General features: G+C 48.7%; 1 protein-coding gene across 3 annotated transcripts in view; it reads right to left on the bottom strand.

Annotated features, from left to right (window-relative positions):
- The window catches only part of NTN4 (netrin 4), a 132,194-nt gene extending 115,431 nt beyond the window's left edge, over positions 1 to 16,763 (bottom strand). For 2 of the 3 annotated variants that reach the window (XM_062203099.1, XM_062203100.1), the window contains exons 1-2: positions 15,651 to 15,757; positions 12,433 to 12,962 (exon numbers count right to left, since the gene is read on the bottom strand). In XM_062203099.1, coding sequence (XP_062059083.1) covers positions 12,433 to 12,962; positions 15,651 to 15,696 — 576 coding nt within the window. In that variant the 5' untranslated portion in view covers positions 15,697 to 15,757. Of the gene's footprint in view, positions 1 to 12,432; positions 12,963 to 15,650; positions 15,758 to 16,742 lie in introns of those variants that run through there. The other variant, XM_062203101.1, reaches the window with a different exon arrangement.
- Positions 16,764 to 22,966: the final 6,203 nt, after the last annotated feature.

Raw genomic sequence — 22,966 nt, 5'->3', positions numbered from 1 at the left:
GGGTCTCAGGAGGGGTCTTATGGAGAGGAGAAAAGCTTTGAAGGCGTCTCTGCAGGAATGAAAGGGAGCTGAAGGGAGGATTCCCAGGAAAGTTTGAGGACCAAGCTGAGACAGAAACACAAAGCAGCACAGGCATCGCTCTCCAAGAGAGCACAGCTGTGGGCATGAAGAAGTGAGCAGGTGAACAGCAGGCTGGATCTAGGGAACCACAAGGAGCCAACGGGGTGGAGAGAACTGCTGGAAGCTTCCAAGATTCAGTCTGTTTTCGCAGATACACAGCAGCCAGAGGAGAAACAGACAGTCTAATGTGACATAACCAGGTGCTGTGGGGAAAAGCAGTGAACAGGACGAAGAAAAAAGCAACAAACAGGAACTGACAGAGCCCATGGGAAAGGAGTCGGGAAGCAGCCGTTGACCGTCTCTTGATTTTTGTGTTTTTAAATTTTATTTTTTTATATTTGGGATGAAAATGAAACTTGCATTTGCAAACCACATGGTCCCTGTACCTCCGCCCCCCCCCCCCGCCGCCAACCCCACCTCAGAAAAGAGCCCCCCTTATGAACTTTGCTAAGCATCAAAAAAGAAGGCTATCACTACTAAGAGTGAGCTTGGCAGGCCTTGGGGTGCACTGGGATGGGGGACAGCCACGAGGCGGGTGGGGGCTCCTGGAGAGGGAGTTGCCAGGTTCTCCTGAGCCGGCACTGGTCTGACAGGTCCTCCATGTCTCTTAGCTTTTATCTGGAGGTGGGGGTGCGGGCAGGAGGCTCCTTATTGGGACCCAGAGTGGGAGAGAAAGATAGGCATCAGTTACAAAAGGCATTGGTGAAAAAACCTCAAAGACCAAAAGGATCAGGTTGGCTGAAATAAAAAGAAACAGAAATTCTTCACACAGACTAAGCAGTACCAGAGGGTGGGCGCGTTTTCTCTCTCCATTTTTAAAACAGAGAAGGCTTTTTCAGTCGTAGCCAAAAGACACAATGTCAGCCCAAATGAGCATGATGTCATGAAGAAAGCATCTGAATATTTTTCATAATGATTTCCCATTTTAGGAACTGTGATTATGAAGTATAAAGTGCCATGGGCAGCCAGCTGAGGCCCAGGGAGATGCTTCCTCTGCCATTGCAGGAAGGCGAAGAAGGGAAGGGAGGGAAGGAGGACCTGGGACGAGGCTGCTGTTCTGTTCCTGTTTGTTCATTAGCAGGAGAAACCATCCGGGAAAGGAAACTGTGTGTTAGGGATGAGAGGAGATGCATACAAAAGGCCCAGCGCAGAAGCTGGCACACTCTACAAAGATCTCTAACTGGTGGTTTTCTCTTCTCCTCCTTAACAGAACAATTAAACATGAATATATTCAACATTAATTAGAGCACTAATGAGATTTTTAAAAACCCCTTATACCAATTGAAATGGTGAAAATGGAAACACTTTTACCCAAATGGGATTCACCATCCAGCTCCTGCCTTAGGTAGGTGCTCCCCATCCTTGGTTTTTCCCTACTTTGATTCTGCAAATCAGCTTTCATAACAGACTATGCAAAAAAAAAAAAAAGTGTACAAGACTATATTTTCACTCTGTTTGCAATACTGTGGTGGCCCAAGGGCATTCCAAGAAATTGCTCCTGTAGCTAGAATTTTGAGTCAGCAAAGGATGAAAAGTTGGGTAAGTGGAGATGAAATGGAAGATGAGGCCCTCAGAATCCGCAGGTCCCTAAAATCTGTTAAGATGGGCATTTCCCTTTCAGCTTGGTATTTCTGCAGGTCTTTTTCCTTCAGTGGGGCGTTCTAACTGCTGCTCCCTCTCCCTTTTCCACCATCACTTACTGTCCAAGTAGTGTGGTCCCTTCTCCCTGCTTGATCTAGTCCACCTCTCAAAAAGCCTGGAGCTGCTCTTCCCGACTTCCCTCTCACTTAGGATTTCAGAATTCGCACCGACCATTATGACGGCTGTAACTCACCAGTATTCCTTTCATGGTGCTGCTGAATTAAATAACAGTTGCACTCATACATTACCAAGACTGGCTTTTGCATATGCCTTGGGGGTTGCCAAAGTGTTTGTTCAGCAATGACAGCATCAGTAGACAAAGTTTTGTCCTCCCCTGGGCTCAGTTCTCAGACCTTCTTCTTTTCTATCCACACCCTCATCCCTCCCTGATGATCTCATCAAGTTTCATAGCTTTAAATGTCATCTCTACACTGATGATTCCCAAATTTATATATTTGGTCCAGACCTCGCCTCTGAACTCTAGCTCTAACTCTAACACATTCAGTCACCTCCTCAGTCTCTCTGCTCAGATGTCCAACTCACAGTGAAATGTCTAAAATGAGCTCCTGGGGCCGGCGCTGTGGTGTAGCAGGTAAAGACGCCACCTGCAGTGCCAGAGTCCCATATGGGTGCTGGTTTGAGTCCCAGCTGCTCCACTTCCAATCCAGCACTCTACTATGGTCTGGGAAAGCAGTGGAAGATGGCCCAAGTCCCTGGGCTCCTGAACCCACAGGAAGACCTGGAAGAAGCTCCTGGTTTCTGATCCGCACAGCTCTGGCCTTGCGGCCATCTAGGGAGTGAACCAGTGAATGGAAGACCTCTTTCTCTTTCTCTGTCTCTCTGTAACTCCGCCTTTCAAATTAATAATTACTTCTTTTTAAAAAAAAAAAAAATGAATTTGCAGCGCCGGTACACCGGGTTCTAGTTCTGGTCAGGGCGCCGGATTCTGTCCCGGTTGCCCCTCTTTCAGGCCAGCTCTCTGCTGTGGCCAGGGAGTGCAGTGGAGGATGGCCCAAGTGCTTGGGCCCTGCACCCCATGGGAGACCAGGATAAGCACCTGGCTCCTGCCTTCGGATCAGCGAGGTGCACCGGCCGCAGTGCGCCAGCCGCGGTGGCCACTGGGGAGTGAACCAACAGAAAAGGAAGACCTTTCTCTCTGTCTCTCTCTCTCTCACTGTCCACTCTGCCTGTCAAAAATAAAAAATAAAAAGAACCCGGTGTGCTGACGCCGCAAGGTGGAGGATTAGCCTGTTGAGCCACGGCGCCGGCCATTTGGTCTTTTCTTAACACACAAGTAACAGGGACCATATTAAAACTAAATGGTATCACCCCCCAGATCCAGAATCCAGAATCTTACTGGATCACTCAGAGTAAAAACGAGTGGCTTTATAAATAAGCTGAGAATGACATGATCCAAACTGACTGTGAACTCAAGGGTGGGAAACTGACTTTTTGCTTTGTATCCTCAATTCCTGGCACAGAGGAGATAGCTGATAAATATTTACAGGAAGAATGAATGAACCATGACTATGAAAGTATCAATATTTAGTATTTGTATAATATCCAACACAGTTAATAAACAGTGCTATTTTTTAGTTACTTTCATGTAATTCAGTTCAACAAATATATGTTGGTCACTTAGGCCTTGCAGGGATCTATGTTCGGTGCAGAGGTTGGGTAGCTGGGAGCCACAGAGCTAATCAACAGTAGAAAGGACACTCTTTCTCCTCAAGGAGTAAATGGGTAGGAGATGAGATTAGGACGTGATGCCACAGTGCGTGGGGCAGAAATCACAGAGCGAGGGACCATGCTCATCGGATTTCAGACACTTCCGATTACTGATCAGCAGCACATTTCATCCTGCTCATTTTCCAGAGCCCCCAGCCCCCAACACTCGAATGCTGGTCTCTGGGGTTCTCCACTCCTTGGAGCCACCTTGTAAGCCCAGGCTGCCCTTCATCTGTTCTTTATTGGCAGGCCTTAATTTTTCAGTTATTACTAGTCAACATTATACAGTCTTATTTCCCAGTGTCCAGAATAGTTTAACCAAAGACTGGCAAAGTTAAACCATCAAAGTAAACAAATGCAAAGCAAGCAGGCTTTTTTAAGAGACAGAAAGGATATTATTTTTACAGGCAAAACTTACCCTCTGAAATCAATCAATGTTTGCTGATTAACAGCTGGATTTGTTCTTGTTCTCATGTACCTTTAAATAATAATTTTAATTGCTCATTCCTCTGTAGTTTTCCTTAAACTAAAGGCATTTTGGGGAAATATGCTGTCATGTATCTCTAATTCCACCCCTAAAAGATGGGAGGAGTCCTTTGTGTACATAATCAAGTTACTCTCTATAAATAGTCACAATATTTTATTTTTAAGTAAATCCCACATAATTATAGCTAGAATATGACTCAAGGTGAAACATTAATATATCAGGTGATACTTGAAGCAGTTAACAGCTACATAAGTATTACTGTCCCCACACCCCCACCCAAAACAAGGCAATAAAAAGTTTGCTAAATTTGGGGCTGGTGTTTGCTGCAGCTATAGTCACCACTTGGGTCACTTGCATCCCACACAGCAGTGCCTGGTTCAAGTCCCTCCTCTACTTCCAACTCAGCTTCTTGCTGCAGGTGATGGCTCATGAACTTGGGACCCTGCCATCCAGGTGGGAGACCCAAGTAGAGTTCCTGGCTCTTGTCTTTGGCCTGTCCAGCCCTGGCTATTATGGTTGAGGCGTGATCCAGTAGTTGAAAGATCTCTCCTCTCCCTCTCCCTCCCTCCCTCCCTCCCTCTCTCTGTCTTACAAATAAAATGAAAATAAATAAATAACTACTTCTAAAGTATACTTCATGGTATTAAAAAACTATGATACTCATTCCCATATTGCTTACTTTTTAACACTTTTTAAAATACTTTTCTTTATTTCTTGGAAAGGCAGAGATTTTCCATCTGCTGTTTTACTCCCCAGATAGGGCTGAGCAAGGCTGAAGCCAGGAGCCAGGAACTCCATCGGTTTCCCACATGGGTGCTGGGGACCACGTACTTGCACCAGCATCTGCCATCTTCCAGATGGAAGGTGGACTGGAAGCGGAGGTGGGACTTCAACCCAGCTACTCCGATATGGAACACAGGCAGCCCAATCAGTCACAATGCCTGAAACTGTACCCCTCCCCCGCCCATGTTACTTATTTTAAATGATCTTGGTAACATGAGTAAGAGTCTTCACTTAGTACAGATAGTTTTTTCTATCTAATGTAAAAACTATCGGGACCAGTGTTGTGGCAAAGCAGATTAAGCCGCTGTCTGCAATGCCAGCATCCCATATAAGCGCAGGTTCATGTCCCAGCTGCTCCACTTCTGATCCAGCTCCCTGCTAATGTGCCTGGGAAAGCAGTGGAGGATGGCCCACATCCTTGGGCCCTTGCACTCATGTGGGAGACCAGGAAGAAGCTCCTGGCTTCAGCTTGGCCCAGCCCCAGCTGTTGTGGCCATTTGGGGAGTGAACCAGTGGATGGAAGATCTCTCTCTCCTTCCTTCTCTCTCTGTAACTCTACCGTTAAAATAAGTAAAATAAATCTTAAAAAAAAACTGCATTTTATTATGCAAAATGCATAAAGCCATAATATAAATTATCAAACTAAAAGTTGTATATAATACCTAGTAATCACTAATACAATTTAGTTTACATTTCAAAACTCTGGAATTATAATAAAACCTCATTGTATAAGTAATGCCAAAGCAAGCTAATAATCCCAACTGTGGCATAGGCCAGCTCATTGCTTGTTTGACTCGGATCACATCACTTCGTCTGAGTCTCAGTTTCTGTGTCTGTACAGTGGAGTGGTTCCTAGCTAATGAGGTTCTTGAGAGATGCAATGCACTTCGCAGAGTGCCTGTCCCGTGGGAAGACTGCAAGAGCTACTCATTGCCCCGTGACTATTGCTGACTGCAGAAACAGGCGTGAGCAGGTCTCACTAACGGAAGCGGTTCATCAAAGAGAATTGTTTAGAAAGGATTTGCACTCAGAAATTACTTCGCTTCACCTTTTGAGTTAAAAATCCCAAATACCGCTTTTAATAAACTATAAATGTAAACACCTGCTAAAAACATAATGCAGTAATTCATCCTTTCCTGCACACGTATGCCATACTGACTTTATCACAAAGTACTGAAACACAATCTTTCACTAGCCAGAAAAGACAAATAAATACACGGATCTTGAAAGACTTCTTAGCTACACAACGTACGGCACATTAATCATACACTATCTCGTGTTACCTAATGAATCAGTCCACCAATGACCACGCTTACTCTCTTACCCAGTAGCTTGTAAGGACCCTGAAGGAAAGGAACACGTATCGTTGCGTCTTTCGCACTATCTGACTTGACACAACGCAATTTCACCTCGGTTCGGCTGGTGGAAATAGCACAGGGCTAGAAGTCAGGAAATACAGATTTCAGCTGAGTAATTACAGACAAGTCATGTAAACTCTCTTCGTGGTTCACGTTGCTCATGAGTAATATTCTTTCCCATTGATGATATTTAGATTCCTTTCCAAATGCTCTCGTTGGAAGAATCATTAGCAAGAGAGATTTTTATCACCATGTATCATATGAATTAATATCCAACTTCATTTTCCCGTATCTACAGGTTGAAAGAACTGTGACCCTTAATTATAGATATAGTTCACTCGGGAAAACTTGCCAGGAACTCAAAGTCCTTGTCACTGTCCATCCCTGCAAACTCAGAGCCTTGGATCTGTTTTTTAATACCACACCCTCCCCTGTGTGCATGCCCCATCCCCTGCTGTTTTATTTCCTCCGTAGCATTCACCTCACTCTGACATCTGGCATATTTTATTTATTTGTTCTCTATTTGCATGCCCCCCACATTGGAACCTAACTTTCAAGTGGACAGGGAATTTTTTTATGATTCATTTATTTATTTGAAATGGAAAGTTTCCCAGAGAGAGGGATAGAGATAGAGATAGAGATAGAGAGAGAGAGAGAGATCTTACTGGTTCACTCCCCATGTGGCCACAATGGCCCGTGGTAGGCCAGGTTGAAGCCAAGAGCCAGGTGCTTCCTCCTGGTCTCCCATGTGGGTGCAGGGCCCAAGCACTTGGGCCATCCTCCACTGCCCTCCCGGGCTACAGCAGAGAGCTGGACTGGAAGACAAGCAACCAGGACTAGAACCCACACCCATATGGGATGCCAGTGCCACAGGCAGAGGATTAACCAGGTGAGCCACGGCGCCGGCCCACTTCCTCTAGGCCTCCAATGTGGGTGGCAGGGGCTCAGTCATCTGAGCCATTTTCTGCTGGTTTCCCAAGGCATTAGCAGAGAGCTGGATTGGGAGCAGAGCAGCCAGGACATGAACCAGCACCCATATTGTCAGTATCACAGGTGGCAGCTTTACCTGCTATGCTACAACGCCAGCCCCGGGGATTTGTGTGTTTAGTTCACAGATACGTCCCTAGCACCTGGATTAGGATCTGATACATGGCAGCTTGAAGTTTATTTGAAAAAATGGGTGAATAAACATTATTTAAGCCCCTTTATTAATTGTCCTTTCTACACCATAACTTGTCTCTATGATCAGCAACTCAGCTTCTCCGTGGTAACAAGGACTTCTGAGTCTCCTCCCCTGCCCAAGGATTATCCATGTCTCTTTCTGTGTCATTTAAAGAGGCTGTCCTTCTCCAGCCCTGCTTGTCATATCATCCAGCCACTCATCCAGCCATCTGCTCATTCGGACTTACCCACCATGATGCACGCTACGTGCTAAATGCTAGGGATGCAGGACCAACACAAGCCTCACCCTCTTCCTCAACCCTTATCTACTCAAGGATTACTTTGGGACCCACTTATTCCTGCGTTCGTGGCTCCTCTGTACTGCTGCCTGTGACTTTACTGTCCTTCTTTTAAATCTGTTTATGCGTAAGGCCCTGGAGAAGACAGAATGCATGTGGTTTGAGGAGTTGTTATCCAATTTTGAACAGAGCCCTTTGGACGGTGAGTTCATTGAGCAGGGAGCAAATGATGCTCGCTTCTAATGAGATGATAACAACATCGTTGTCGAATGGCTTTGGGGTCACCAGAACAGATGTTGTTTTCTAAACATGATCATCAGAATCTGAGTTCCATGCGGCCTTTGTGGAACCTAAAATGGCTTGATGTATCTCCCTACTTCCTTGTGATCTGTGTGCCCAGAGGTGATCTGAGGTACTTGTTTGTATCCTGAAAAGCTTAATTAAGCCATCATCTTTCACTTCAAGGCTATTATTATCTCCTGCTCCATTTAAACAGCAGACTAAGCCCCCTGTTGACAGAGTCTTGATATCAAACAACACCCATCCCTAGGCCGCTTTGCTCCAGAGTTTTGGAAGCACCTGATTCCTTCACCCAGAATTTCCCACACTGGGCTCTGTGCACCTGGAGGGTCCTGAAAGATAATAACCGGAGTTCTGGAAAACACAGGTTCCCGTGGCCAAATCATTTTTTGGGAACATCACATTGTCTCACTTGGGGATACAGGAGCCAGACTAAGAATATTTGTGTATTTTTAAATGTGGAACTTAGATAAACCCACGAACTATATCGCGCCTGCTCAGCTGGCCATGGGCTGCCCTCCATGGCGTGATGCTGCGGCAGGAAAGCCTGCTCCAGACGCTGGGCAGGTGTTGGCACCACGCTCTTGAACATCCCAGGCTCCAGAACCGCGAGCCCAGTACACGTCCTCCATTCTTTCTAGATGACCCCATCCCTGGTACTCTGTCAGAGCCCTAGGAAACAGACCAGCTTAAATGCACCACTGAAACCTTTACTCCTAGAATCTCCTACTATCTGCCAGCAGTGCATGGGGGTTAGTAACAGGGAGAAGAGCATCTGATGGGACAAATACTAGACACAAGCTCAGGAGACCCGTGACCTAGCCCTAGCTCTGTCACCTAATGAACTACAGGTTGCTGACACAGCACTTGAATCAGAGCCTCGCTCTCACCTCCTGGGAAGGAGACACATCCTAGGATGTAGTCATAGCCCCTACTTCAAAACTGCTGGCCAGGTTAGGAAATTTCTGTGCCCCAGGCCTAACTTTGACTTAATAAGTAGTCTACTGGGGATGGGGGGGGGGGGGGTCGGGTCTTTGGTGTAGAGGGTAGGCTGCCACTTGGGACACCTGTAACCCATATCAGAGAGACTATGCAGAGGTCCCAGCTCCACTTAACGCACCCCCTGGGAAGTAGCAGGTGATGGCAGAAGCACCTGAGTCCCTGTCACCTACTTGGGAGGTCCTGACTATGGAGTAAACCAGGGGTTCAGCAATGTCGTTTTGGCTTTCAAATACATAAAATGAAATAAATAGGCTTTTTTAAAGGTGGTATTCTGGGTGAATTTCTGAACCTGTGTCTTTAAAGACCTCTTTAAGAAGGCAAATACCTTTAACTCATTAGGGGTGTTGGATTCCTTAGACATAAAGCTACAGGAGGTCAAAGCCCAGTGCAGTATTTTTGCATGGACTTTGGAGAACCACTGTATTTATGTTAGCCTGAGTAGTGGGATAATATCTAGAGAAGTAAGAACTTCAGGATGGAGGAAGAGACAAGTATATACCATTATAAATAAGCAATAAATGGAATTTGAGACTTCTTACTTGAAACAAGAACCAAGGGGGCTCGGGGCTTATTTTTCTGAGCACTCGATTTCCAGAGATGGAAACTGATGACATGAAATCATCACCACAAACGTAAGCTGTAGCTCAGCATTAATTTATATTCCAAAGTGGCAGAGGCGAAGCAGGACATCATCATGCCCAGGGCAGCTCCTTATCTCCCTTATCTCTGTGCTCCTTATCTCGGGGGAAGGCTCTCTTCTGCTCTCTGACTCCAGAGAAAAGATCAGTTCCTAAACCTGTCCTCTGAAGAGAAGGCGTTCCATATACAATGTCTTCATGTACACCTGCAAATGATGCCCTAGAGAGATGCAGGTCGCACTTGACATTTTTAATATGATTAAAATTAGGTAGGGGGTGGCATTGTGGTATAGCAGGTTAAACAGGTGCCTGCTACCCTGGCATCCCATATGGGCACTAGTTCCAGTCTCAGCTGCTCCACTTCTAATCCAGCTCCCTGCTAATGTGCCTGGGAAAGCATGGAAGATGGCATGAGTGCTTGGGACCCTGCGCCTGCATGGGAAGACCCAGAGGAAGCTCCTGGCTTCACCTGGCTCCACCTTAGCCGTTGCAGCCAGTGGAGGAGTAAACCAGTGGATGGAAGATCTCTATGTCTCCCTCAGCCCAGTAACTCTGACTTCCAAATAGATAAATAAAGCTTAAAATAAATAAATAAATCGATAAATAAAACAAGGTGGGCATTTTGCACAGTGGTTAAGTCTGAGCGCCTGGGCTGAAGTTCCAGCTCTACACCCAATTCCAACTTCCTGCTGCTGTGCGCCCTGGGAGGCAGGGGTGATGGCTCAAGTAGTTGAGTCCCTGCCCCCAGTGTGGCAGACCTGGACTGAGTTCCTGGCTCCTGGCTTTGGCCTGGCCCAATTGTGGCTGCTGAGGGAGTTTAAGGACAGAATAGCAGGAGTGGGATCTCTGCCTGTCCATCGGTCTCCCTGCGAGTCTCTCTGTATTTCAAGCAAATACAATTAATTAACCGATTTTAAAAAGAAAGCTATCCTTTAAAATGCTATTAAAATATAAGTCTACTGAGCCAACATCTCCAATTAAAAATGTTCCCAGATTGGGTATGAAAGGTATGTGTACACTGAAATCACTCAGGTGAACTTTAGTCTCTCTGTGCTTGGAATGATGTAAGCATCGATGACGCTGAGTGGCCTGGCTTTAAAGAAGACAGATTTTGCTTCCACTACATGTTAGATAAATGTTACTTTAGCCATCTTTAAATAATGGCAAAAGCACTGTAATAAATTCAGCGTGACATCTGTTCAGGAGCTTGCCTGCCATCTTGTTACCAAAACTGTTTTGTTTTTGTTTTTTGGGTTTTTTGTTTTGTTTTGTTTTGTTACTTCATAGATATACAAGGCCCAGGGCCACTGAGATGCTGGGAGCTGATAGGTGCCAGGGGATCAATTCCAAAGCAATTTGAGAGTTCAAGCCATTCACTTGTTTTCAACACAAACAATGAATGTTCACTTCTCTGTTGCTTTCCTGTCCTGGCATCTGTGACCGGGTGCAAACAGGCTCACAGCACGAAGGCGACCAGCTGCCATGCCGCAGCCTGCAGGGCTCTGGCGCCAGCAGCACCATCCTTGGGGGGTCTCCTCAGGGCGCACACAGAAGGAACAGCACGGTGCATTGAGAGTCCCCGTGTCTGCAGGAGCAGAGGGAAGGAGAAGTTCCCAAACCAACCTTGCCACTGCATCTCTGGGCATTGTCACATGTCCCGCTGTCCCCTGAGGGGGAGCACTCTTAGATGAGAACCACTTAGCTATTCTGTAGGTCCATGACATGTAGCAAAGTGTGAAAGACTATATACTCTTTTTTCCTTTTTAAAAATCAATATATCTTTTTTTAAAAAAAAAAAAAAGACTTATTTATTTGAAAAGCAGAGAGAGAGAGACATCTTCCATCCATTGGTTCACTCCTCAATCCCTGGGCTGGGCCAGGCCAAAGCCAGGAGTCTGGGACTCCGTCAGGATGTCCCATGTGGGTGGCAGGGTCCTTGGGCCATCTTCTACTGCATTCCCAGGTATGTGAACAGGGAGCTGGATCAGAAACAGAGCAGTCGGGATTCCAACTGGTGCTCCCATATGGGATGCCAGCATTGTGTGTTGTAGGCGGTGGCTTAACCCACTGTGCCACAACACTAGCCCCTTTAATCAACCTTTCTTAACTTATATATTGAAGGTATTATATTCTAACCTGCTTGCATCTGGTGTTCTCTGAAGATTCTCAGATATCTCAAGAGAAACCTTTGTAGGCACCTCCAGGTCAAGCTGGAAAAGTCCCATTTCCCCCTTGGAGGGAGGGACATGGGGAGCAGAGAGAAAACGCTGTAGGCAGACAGGAGACCAGCAGCTGAGCAGGTGGCTTTGCAGAATGACAGACCTCAGTCTCTTCAGTTGCAACTGAGGTATCTGCCGGCCTAAAAGGAAATCGTGTCCTAAAAGGAACCACCCTCATCTGTGTGCTACGTGCTCCTGGAATCTTAAAGGGAAAACCCCACTGTCATCCAAAAGTATCCTCTGCCAGACGTTTGTTTCCCCTGAGCTTTGTGTTTACTTCCTATTTACGTGAACTGTATCAGGAAGATGCCGGCGCGGGCTCCGGGAACGGGCGGGCTCGGTAACTCTCCCGCTTTAGAAGCACTACGAGAAGTCCTGCTAACTGGGGACATCAGGAGCTTTTGAAACCTCTCAGTGCAGTGCAGATGGGTGGCTACTCAGTTCTTAAAATGCAAACATGCAGAATCTCAGCGTTCAGACTTAAACATCCCAGCCAATGGGCAGTCTGTTCCAAAATGACTCCACATCCATGTGAGAGATAATTTATGACAAATAAAGCTCATGAAAAATTCTAATTTCATTCATGTTGCTACAAGTATAGCTTCATGCTTCTTTTTTCTAAAAAAAAAAAAAAAATGTGGGCTGGTCACATTTTTCTGCCTTACTTACAGTGCAGAGGGAAACAGGTGCCCTTACCTCTCCTCCAGTGCACGGGAAAGGGCTGGAGTATCTAGAAGTGCAGAGAGCTCCCTTCTTGACCACATCATCTTCCAGGCCAAATGTAGCCGAGCAGTTGGTTGCAAAGTATTTGTAAGTCTTCCAGGTCTTCCCAAAGTCCTGGGACCGATCCAGCACCATGGCTGCTGGCCGGGGGGACTTGAACACCATAATCAGGTGCGTGAAGTAGAATTCAGCCTCCAGGTCCAGCTGGATCTTTTCCCTGTGCACATCCTCTGCCGACTGCCACCACGTGCGTGGAAACCGGAAGGACGAGTCTGCCATGGCCGACGGCAGGTGAGCCAGGTGAGGGTGCGCAGCATTGCACTTGTCACATTTGGGCGGCCGACAAGTGAGATCGGCGTTCTCACTGTAGAAGCAGTACAGTTCGGTGGCGTTCTGGCCACAGGTGGTGTCGGCCCAGAGTTTTCTCCCCAAAGCCAAGTTTCCCATCCGAGGGTTGCAGGCTTTTTCACAGCGGGAGCTCACTCTGGCTACTCCACTCAGTCCTGAGGGAGGGAAAACCTGTTAGTCACAGAAAGCTATCTGGACAGCTCTTGCCTCGACCCAGCCCACCTAGGATTGTCAAGGCATCTCCAAGGAGCTTGAGATTTTCAGGAAAGGAGAAACCCCACCCAGTTATTTGCTCATGAACGCGGTTCTGCACGCAGAGGGCGTTTGTGTAGGCAAGCGTGCCTGTGCGTGATCGCTACGCTCTGATGTGAAAGTCGCATACAAGGAGAAAATGACTTCAGGTAGGGGGTGAGCGAGGACAGTGCAGACACCAGGTGAGGGATGTTGCCTAAAGCTCATCACGTACTCTTCTTCCCAAACATGCTCGGTATTTGAAATGTAACTGTTTTCCCAAGTCACCACCTCATCCCGAAGTCAGATCACCGGATTCAGCCCTCCGATTCTAATCTGGGACCTTCCCATTAGCTAACAGGTTTCTTATGAGACTGCATTTAGGAGGAAATGTACAATTCCATTTTCTTTCAATTTTTAAGCCAAAGAAGGGATTAATTCCCTAGGAAAGACAGTATGAAACATAAATAAATAAAACACAACAGAACCTCACTGAAGAAAGCAATTCTAGAAATGGCTGGATCTCAAACACGCAATATCCATTTCTAATATTAAGTACATATAATCATGGAATAAAAAAAAAAAAAAGCCTCTCTAAACTGCCAAAAGATAGAAAAGCTGATTTTACTTGCTCTCTGCCTCTGGAGTGCTCCTACCTATGACAGGTTATACAGTAGTCACCTGTTTGCTTAACAGAACACTTAGAGGCTGGCAGCTGCTCCGAGCACCTGTGAACTGAAACACCTTCTTCAACAGACCTCAACGTTTCAAAATGACGTCACGTGACAAGCAGTAGCCACTTCTTAGCATGCTGACCACATAGTGCAATCCTTTCCCTGGCTGTAGCTTGCATTATGAATCCCTTATACAAAATCCTCTGTTTTCACAGTTAAAACAGAGAGGAAAGAAGCAAAGGGGACTCGCCCCTCTCCCCTCCCCCAATTCTGGCTAATTGGACGTTTCTGTTGAAGAGGTAACAGCCGCAATGTCAGAGGAAGCTAAATGACAGCTCCTGCTGAAGTGCAGAGGGTTTGCGCACCGACAGTCACCAGCCCCACCGTCTTGCCGCCAAAGGGAAGGGTTACTTTAAGCATTGTTTCTTAAATGGCCGATGAAGGGAGTGCAGAAATGCATTTGTCCTGATCGCTGGGGCAACAGTGGCTTGTGGCCGGAATCACACAAATACACAACGGGCTATGACTCACCTGTAAGGCATTTCGGGGAAGATCATATACTGCCTGTGCTGGTATTTTGGATCGGAAACACTGGCCTTGTGCTATTTGCTTACAATCTCTTGACTGCTTGCCTGTTTTGGCCATAATACAGTTTGAAAAGGGAAAGGCTTGTTCAGGTTCACTTTTTGGTTGGGGGAGCACGGAGAAGGGCACAAGGGGTGCAGAAGCAGGAAGAATTAAAGTGAGATCTTGGTCCTTGAAGGGCTTTTGGTGGGGGGGGGCGGGGGAGAAGTACTGACTAATTTTTAAAATGTCCCTAAACTACTAAGTCTAGAGAAACACTTGGGAGATCCTGAATGAATGTCCCAGGCAAGCAACGGTGCTCCTGTGACTGGCTGCTTTGGAAGGCAGACCCTAAAGGCTGGGTACTGGCGGCTCTGGGGGCTCAGGGGTAGAAGCCAAAGGAAGGGATGTGAGCGAGGAGGCCCCCCCCCCACTCACCACGGGCCCCTCCCGCCCCCCAGCAGGAAGCAGGTTCCTAGCAAAGACCTGGCGCTGCAGCGTCCTCACTTTCTTGCCCCTCCCCCACAAGCTGCACTGACGCCCACCTGGAAACCAGGTGACCCGCGGGAGGGAGGGAGAGGACTCGAGTTAAGAAGCATCGAGCTGGGGACGGGTGACCTAACGCAGCCCGAGACAGACAGGAGGGAGTGGGAAGGAGAGGGCATCTGGCGACGCCTCTGCTGGTCGTCCAGTTACCGGAGCAGACCCGCCCCCGACCTCCCGCAGAGCCTCGGCCGGGGTACCGGTTCCCTGGGGCCGGGCAGCTCCGTGCACACCCAGGGAGGCCACCACCTACCGTTCCAGCCCGGGGTCTCGCTGCGACCCAGCCGCTGCCCGGGGGGGGAGAGGGCGCTTACCCGCGCCCCAGGTGTCCCTACCTGGTCCCCTAGTGCCCAGCATGAAGTCGGGGCTGCTGGCGACCGCTGGACCCGAGGGACGGACCCCGGCCCACGCGCCCCCAGGGTCGCCGGGCCACCGCTCCTCATCATTGCTCAGGCCATCAGGAGCTGGGGGATGACGAGCTGGGTCCTTTGTTCCCTCACAAAGTGGGAAGGCAGTTGTTTTTTTGTTTTTTGTTTTTGTTTTTTTGAAACAGCCAAACCGAGAAAGAAACCCTAGTCGCCACATCTCCGGTGGGGCGCACCCAGGATATCGGGGGATCCGGGGACAAGTGTATCTCAGTTGGGGGGAAAAAAAAAAAAGGATTTGAAAGTGCGGAGCCCCGCGGAAAGGAGGCGGAACATGGCCACTCATCCCATCCCCGGGAGCCCAGCTCGGTGCTCCCAGCCCGGTCTCCCCGGCACCCCGAGTCCCGAGCGCAGAAACCGAGGGAGCGAGGGAAGGGGGTGGGGGCCCGGCCGCGTCACCACCCACCTGCCGCCACCCAGAGCAGCAGCAGCCGCTGCGCGCAGCTCCCCATGGCCGGGAGCAGCCGGGCCGGGCGGGTGCGGGGAGCCGGGACCTCTCGGCTGCGGGGCGAAGCGCCGGGCAGGTCCGCGGGAGGAGCTGCAGCTCCGGGTGTCTTCCGCTCCTGGGGGCGCCGGGGCTCGGTCAGCGGGCGCCGACGGCGCGGGGCCGCGGGCCGGGGCCGCGCGGGGCGGCGGGGTGACCCTCGCGCACCGGCCTGGCGGGGCCCGGGCACCTCGGGGGCGGCGGGAGCCCCGGGACCATAGCCGGCCTGGCCGCGCTGCCCCCGCGGAGCGGGTCCTGCGGGCTCCTGCGCCGCTCACCCGGGGCTCGCCGCCCGCAGCCGCTGCTGAACTTTTCGAGACCTTTCACTTCCCGGCCGCCGCCGCCGCCGCCGCCTCCCGGGCGTCCTCCTCCGCCTTCACCACCTCCTCTGGCCGCCGAGTCCTGGTCCCGTCCTTCTCCACGGGCAGTTCCATGGGATGCATTTTTATTGCACCGACACCGCGGCGCTCCGGTGCCAGCCCTCCTCCCCTCGCACCTCCACCCCTTCCTCCCGCCCGCCCCCCGCGCTTGACAGCCCGGGCGGTGCAGCCCTCGCGGCCGGGTCGCCGCCGCCCCGGGGAGGGGTCCCCCGCGGCCGGGTCGGCTGCCCCCGCCGCTGCGCTAAGCGCTCCGCCCGCCGCGGCCCGCGCGCCCCTCCCAGCGCGCACCCTGCATCTCCCGGCGTGACCCGCCGGAGCCCCCCCCCTTCCCAGCACCCACAGGCCTCCCCTGGGAAGCAGGCTCCCACCTTCTCCCGGAACATTCCAGAGAGCAGTTGACTCCCTCTTGATCAGGTCAGGGCTTGCCAAGGGGCTTAAAAAACCGCGAAACAGGCTAGCGCCTACTTCCCACACCCCGCACCCCCTACCGCCACCCCTACCCCCACCCCCCCACCCCCAACAAAACCAGCCCTCTCTCCGCCGCCCGCCGCCCTTCTCCTGCTCAGAGAGTCCCCAGACCCTGGACGGAGCCCCCAACCCAGACCGGGGTCCTAGCTCCTAGGAGCGCGCCTACCCTCGGGGGCGGTCGCGGCTGCTCTGCTGCCTTGGGGGAGGGGGCGGGAGCCGCGTGTCAACAAAAGAGTCACTGCCCTCAGGACCTGAGGGCGCACCCATTTCGCTGCAAAAGATGTTCCCTGATTCAAGCTCAAGTTGCTCAAAGAGCTGGGACACGGGCTTAAGCCAGTGGGCAGCGTGGGTACATCCTGGTCCGGAGGCAGCCTGGTCCCTCCGGCGTCCTCGTTGCGTAGAGTTCTGTTGCGCTCTGGAACAGTCCTGTTATGAAATAACTCCTGGGGAACAATTTTGTAGCAACCACAAGCAGCTAACTGTAGATAGGAGTGCTCAGGGCTCCTGCTTAGGGAAGGAGATTAAATCGCACTTGAGCCTGGGACTTTTGCAAGTGCTTCGAAAACACGGTTCTTAGGTACACGTCCTGGCAAACTGGCAAAAGCTGGGTGGAGAGTGGTGTGGTGGTGCAGCATTGGGTTTGTGCCTCTGACTATTTCCAGCAAGTTGACTGCTTTACAGATCCAGCTCAGTGGTCGTGTGTTACAGATGGGGACAACTTGGAGCTTTGGGGCACGGGTGAGACACTCTTAGTACTGACCCAGCTGGGAGCTTGTAAGAAGTTTGGTGTCTCCCAGGAGCAACAGGGTGCGGTCCACACAACCCATTTGGGAGACATTAAAACTCTGCAAGTGGAGAAAGATAAGCAATTTGTTTAATATCTTCCGCTTTAGAAAACAAACCCTTTGGGCTTTCAAATCCTGTAGATACGTCCCTAATGAAATCACCCAAACACCTCTCCAGTAATTCTTTTTACCCGATGAATGAGAGACAATTATAGCAGCCAAAGGTTCTTAACATAAATATTAACCTAATGGCCAGAAAAAATTAAAAAAAAAAAAGAAAATGTGCATTGGTTATTAACTTCTGAGTCCACTTGTATTTAAGCAGAAATATTCTAATTCTCATTACAAATTTCGAAAGCATTTATTATTTGCACCAATCCTTCACTGATAAAATACCTACTGGATTGCTCAATAACCGGTTCTTATTTCCTTTACTAAGACAGCGAGCTCCTTAATGGGAGCGCACTCTTTTATACTTAGTCTATGCAAACCATGATTATGTTTTTCTCATAGTCACCACCAGTCCTAACTGGAAGCATCTTTGTAACTGTTCAGTAAGTATTTTTGGCTGAGTTATGTTAACCTGTTGTTATACAGTAAGAGCCAGGACTAAGAAGAAAACCAGCGCAGTTAGAATGTGTTCCCATCTTCTGGAGGACTCTGCACATCCTCCGACATTTTCGTATATGAATCAACTCAGGGGAGAAGAGTACCAATGCTCTAGTCAGGACCATTGGCTTATGTAGACTAACTTAGTTGTCTGTTGCATTTTGATTGAGAAAAAGCTGTCCAGGGAAAGTTAGTAAACTTTCAAAGAAAGTTTGAAAGATTTTCAGAGAAAATCTTGCTTGATGATAAGTATAGCAGTGCCTGTACTTTTGTGCAGTGAATTCAGAAATTTTTTTTAGTGGAATTCCTGTATTAGTAGGAAGCTTAGCAAACTTATGAAATTTTAATAACAAGTTTTAGAAGCCATGCAGTTGCCAAATTAAATCTAGAATATTCCTGGAAACTTGAAAAGAAATCTGAAAGGGGCTTTCACAACTAAAATAGATGGCAAAAGGGCCATGTGCCAGAGGCCTTACTTCCATGTCCTCATTCAAATTATTCATGCAATTTTAATAGATTTGCTTATGACATTTTTCTGGACCACAGCGTGTTAGAAGTAGCAAATTAGAAATGGAGTGAGATGCTGCTACAGGCAAGGAATTGGTTGAGGCAATACGGAGGATGGCAAAACTGTAAAAAGAACCCTAAGAACAACAAAAATCCCACAGCAGTTGGAGGCCTTTTCGTGCCCAAAGGCCCAAGGGGCTCCACAGGCCTCCCTCTGCTGTAACTTAGTGCAGTCACCGAGGTTCCTGGGGAACGGAGCGAATTCAGAACTGGGAATGACTCCCAAGCCCAACCTGGAACCCTCTCCACAAGATCTCTGACCCGTGGGCATCCAATTTCTTTCTAAAAATCTCAACAAGCAAATGCTTCAAAAGCAGCCCCTCTCCTCCTCCCCTCCCCACCCTCCTCCCCTCCTCTCCTCCTCTCTCTTCTTTTTCTGGCAACCTTTTCTCTCTCCTTAAACTTCTGTGCTTATGGGTTAGTTGCCTGCAGCCCTGCAGAGTGGTTGACTTCTGATCTGCACTTGAAGATTTGAAGTCAACTCAGACAGGCAGAGTTAGACAGGGAGAGAGACAGAGAGAAAGGACTTCCTTCCGTTGGTTCACCCCCCAAATGGCTGCTACAGCCACGCGGCGTGCTGCGCCGATCCAAAGCCAGGAGCCAGGTGCTTCCTCCTGGTCTCCCATGCGGGTGCAGGGCCCAAGCACTTGGGCCATCCTCCACTGCCCTCCTGGGCCACAGCAGAGAGCTGGACTGGAAGAGGAGCAACCGGGACTAGAACCCCGTGCCCATATGGGATGCCGGCACCTGAGGCGGAGGATTAACCAAGTGAGCCACAGCGCTGGCCAGACTGCTCCTCTGGAGTATTCTGCTCTCCAAGGCTTTATTCTGCTCTCCAAGGCTTGGTGTCATTGCCCCTGCGATGTGACATGCACGTCCTCTGCTTTTGTAATCACTGTTCTCAGATGTATTCCAGTTTGCCTTACACTGTGGACCTAGGACTCAACTCCCCATTCGTCTGATCAGCGCAAAATAAGGCAGAACTTGGGGCTGGCGCTGTGGTGTAGCAAGTTAAGCCGCTGCCTGCAGTGCTGGCATCCCATATGGGCGCTGGTTTGAGTTCTGGGAAAGCAGCGAAAGATGGGCCAACTGCTTGGGTCCCTGCACGCATGTTGGAAACCTGGAAGAAGCTCCTGGCTCCTGGCTTTGGCCTGCCCCAGGCCCAGCCATTGTGGCCACTTGGAGAGTGAAGTAGCAGATGGAAGATTCTCTCTCTCTCTCTTTCTCTAGCTCTACCTTTCAAATAAATAAATAAATCTTAAAAAAAAAAGAAAAAGATAAAGAATAAAGCAGAACTAACAGTTCCCTTAACTTGGGCCTAGGGCTTGTATTTTCTTTAGCCTAACAGTACACTAGCTGCTTTGTGATGTCAGTGATATTAGGCTTGAAATCAGCTAAACTCCCAGTTTTCAAATGTTGATTTATTTTCAAAGCTTATTTATTTTTATACATTTGAAAAGTAGAATGAGAGCAGCAGACAGATATCTTCCGTCTGCTGGTTCACTCCTCAAATGCCTGCAACAGCCAGGGCTGAGTCAGGCTAAAGCCAGGAAACTGAACTGCAAGTGGAGCGGGTCCTCCAGCCCAGCCCCTCCGGCCCAGGTTGGGGGCCTCCCAAGCACCACCTCCGCTGCTCTGCCAATGCCCACCCCACCTGATGTCTTTTTTTTCCCCCAAGATTTATTTATTTCTCTTGAAAAATTATTTTAAACGATGTATTTATTTCACTTGACAGTCAAAATGAGAGACAGATTAATCTTCCATCTGCTGGTTCACTCCCCCGACGACCACAATGGCTGGGGCAGAGCCAGACCAAAGCCAGGAGCTTCTTCTGGGTCTCCCACATGGGCAGCAGGGGCCCAAGCACGTGGGCCATCTTCCATTGCTTTTCCCGAGCCATTAGCAGGAATCTGGATGGGAGGTGGAGCAACTGGGCTTTGAACTGGCGCCCATATGGGATGCCAGTGCCACAGGTGATGGCTTTACAGGCTATTCCACAATGCTGGCTCCCTATATTGATGCCTTAAAGAGTCAGTAGTAAAAGATAAAATATGTTTTGTTTAACCAGAGGAAAGGTGTCTGTTAAAATACACTACTTATGGTAAGCATTCAAGAAATCTACACTTAAAAAATACATCAGGGGCCGGCGCTGTGCTGTAGCGGGTAAGGCTGCTGCCTGCGGGGCTGGCATCCCATGTGGGCGCTGCTTCAAGTCCTGGGTGCTCCACTTCCACTCCACTTCTGATCCAGCTCTCTGCTATGGCCTGGGAAAGCAGTACAAGATGGCCCAAGTCCTTGGGCCCCTGCACCCACGTGGGAGACCTGGAAGAAACTCCTGGCTCCTGGCTTTGGATTGGTGCAGGTCTGGCCATTAAGGCCATTTGGGGAGTGAGTCAGCAAATGGAAGACCTCTCTCTCTCTCTCTCTCTCCTCCCACCCCCTCCCCGCCTGCCTCTGCCTCTCTGCAGCTCTGCCTTTCAAATAAATCTTAAAAAAAAAAAAAATTCAAATTACTAAATTGGAAAACTGGTTAAAAATTGTAAGAGATAACTTTTAGTCCTTTATGGGCTAAGTATCTATTTTTGAAACATTGGTTACCTCCGTGGAAAATTTGACTCTGATATCATCACTATTGATTAGAGCCAAGACACAGACTCAACTTAATGTATGTAGTGATAGATGGGTGGATAATAATAATAGGTGGGTGGCTTATAAATATAATGGAATATTATTCACCCATGAAAAAGGAGTGAGATCCTGTGACTTGCAGCGACATGCGTGAGCCTCAAGGACATTATGCTTGATGACATAAGCCAGGCACACGGATGCTCACTCAGGTGTGGGCACTGAAGAAGTTGATCTCGTAACAGTAGAGAGCAGAATACTGATGAGAAGAGGCTGGGAAAAGCTCTAGGGAGAAGAGACTGGAGGGAGAAAGGGTAACAGGTACCAAAATACAGATAGATAGGAGGGAGAAGGCCTAGCGTCCTATAACACAGTGGGTTCATTGTAGTTAACAATAATTGATTATCTGTTTGAAAATAGGGACAAAAGATTGTTTTAAATGTTCCCAGTACCAAAAAAAAAATAATAAATGTTTAAGGTAATGGGTATTGATCATTTCCCATTGTATACAAGCATCAAAATAACACACTGAGGGCCAACACTGTGGCACAGCAGGCTCCGCTGCTTCCTGGGACACCTACATCCCATAGCAGAGTGCCTGGTTCAGGTTCCAGCTACTCTGCTTCTCATCTCGCTTCCTGCCAAGGAGCCCGAGAGGTCAGCAGATGATGGCTGTTTGAGTCCCTGCCACACATGTGGGAGACCCCAGTGGAGTTCCTGGCTCCTGGCTTCATCTTGACCCAGGTCCAACTGTTGCGGGCATTTGGGGAGTGAACCAGCAGGTGGAAGATCACTCTGTCTCTCCCTTTCTCTGTCTCTGTGCCTTTCAAGTAAATAAATATATATATGTGTGTATTTTAAAAATCATACTGTACTCCATGATTATGTGAAATTTTTATATATCAATTATAAAAAGGGTGTGGGTCTTTGTGCAGAAGATGCCACTAGGGACACACACATCCCAAAGCAGGTCTTCTATCAGGGGTTGAGTCCTGGCTCTGCTTTTGACCCAGCTTCTTTCTAGTGTGCACCCTGGGAAGCAACAGATGATGGGCCACACACCTGTGTCCCTGCTACCCACGGATTGAGTTCTTGGCTGCCAGCTTCAGCCTGGCCCAGCCCTGGCTCTGGCAGGCATTTGGTGAGTGAACCAGTAGATGAAAGTGCACTCACGCTCTCGCTCGGTCGCTCTCTGTGTCTGTCTCCTCTCCCTTTCAAAGAAGTAGAACAAATAAATAATTTTTTTTAAAAAAAGAAAATTAAACTACTTGACAATACTGTACACATGTGGCATTGCTATACATTTCCAAGGAAAGGAAGGACTTTGAAAATTCTGTGATGTTTAGTCTACCTAGTAGCCATCCTCCATGGAGTGATAACATTATCTCATTTATCCTCACAACATTAATACGTGGGAGGGAATGAGAATAGTTGGGTCCACATCCCACAAGGGGAAAGTGATCTGAAAGACGTAGGTGTGAAACTTAGACCTCACTGTCGCTATACACTGGCCGTAGGAGCTGGTTTCCAGCTCACAAAACCATTGCTTACCCCCTATTTTTCACAAGTACAATCGTGTCTCTTTTGAACTGAGGGCCACTGAGAGAAGATCAAATGGAGAATTTCCAGTGAAATACTCCCGCGTTTTGTTTGCTACCTGGTCTGTGCCCTTCAAATGCCCTTGACAGCAGCATTTTGGGAATTTCCTTCAGCTTTAATCTAAGCCTCCTGCCACAGGCGCTGTGTCTTATTTCATGTGCTTCCTGGCTACAGCTGCTCATTCCTAGGAAGGGAGTGAGGCCTT

The sequence above is a fragment of the Lepus europaeus genome, chromosome 10, assembly GCF_033115175.1.
Source record: "Lepus europaeus isolate LE1 chromosome 10, mLepTim1.pri, whole genome shotgun sequence".
In the NCBI taxonomy this organism is placed as follows: Eukaryota; Metazoa; Chordata; class Mammalia; order Lagomorpha; family Leporidae; genus Lepus; species Lepus europaeus.
The sequence above is the reverse complement of the archived record's forward strand: the minus strand, read 5'-3'. Positions and strand labels throughout refer to the sequence as shown.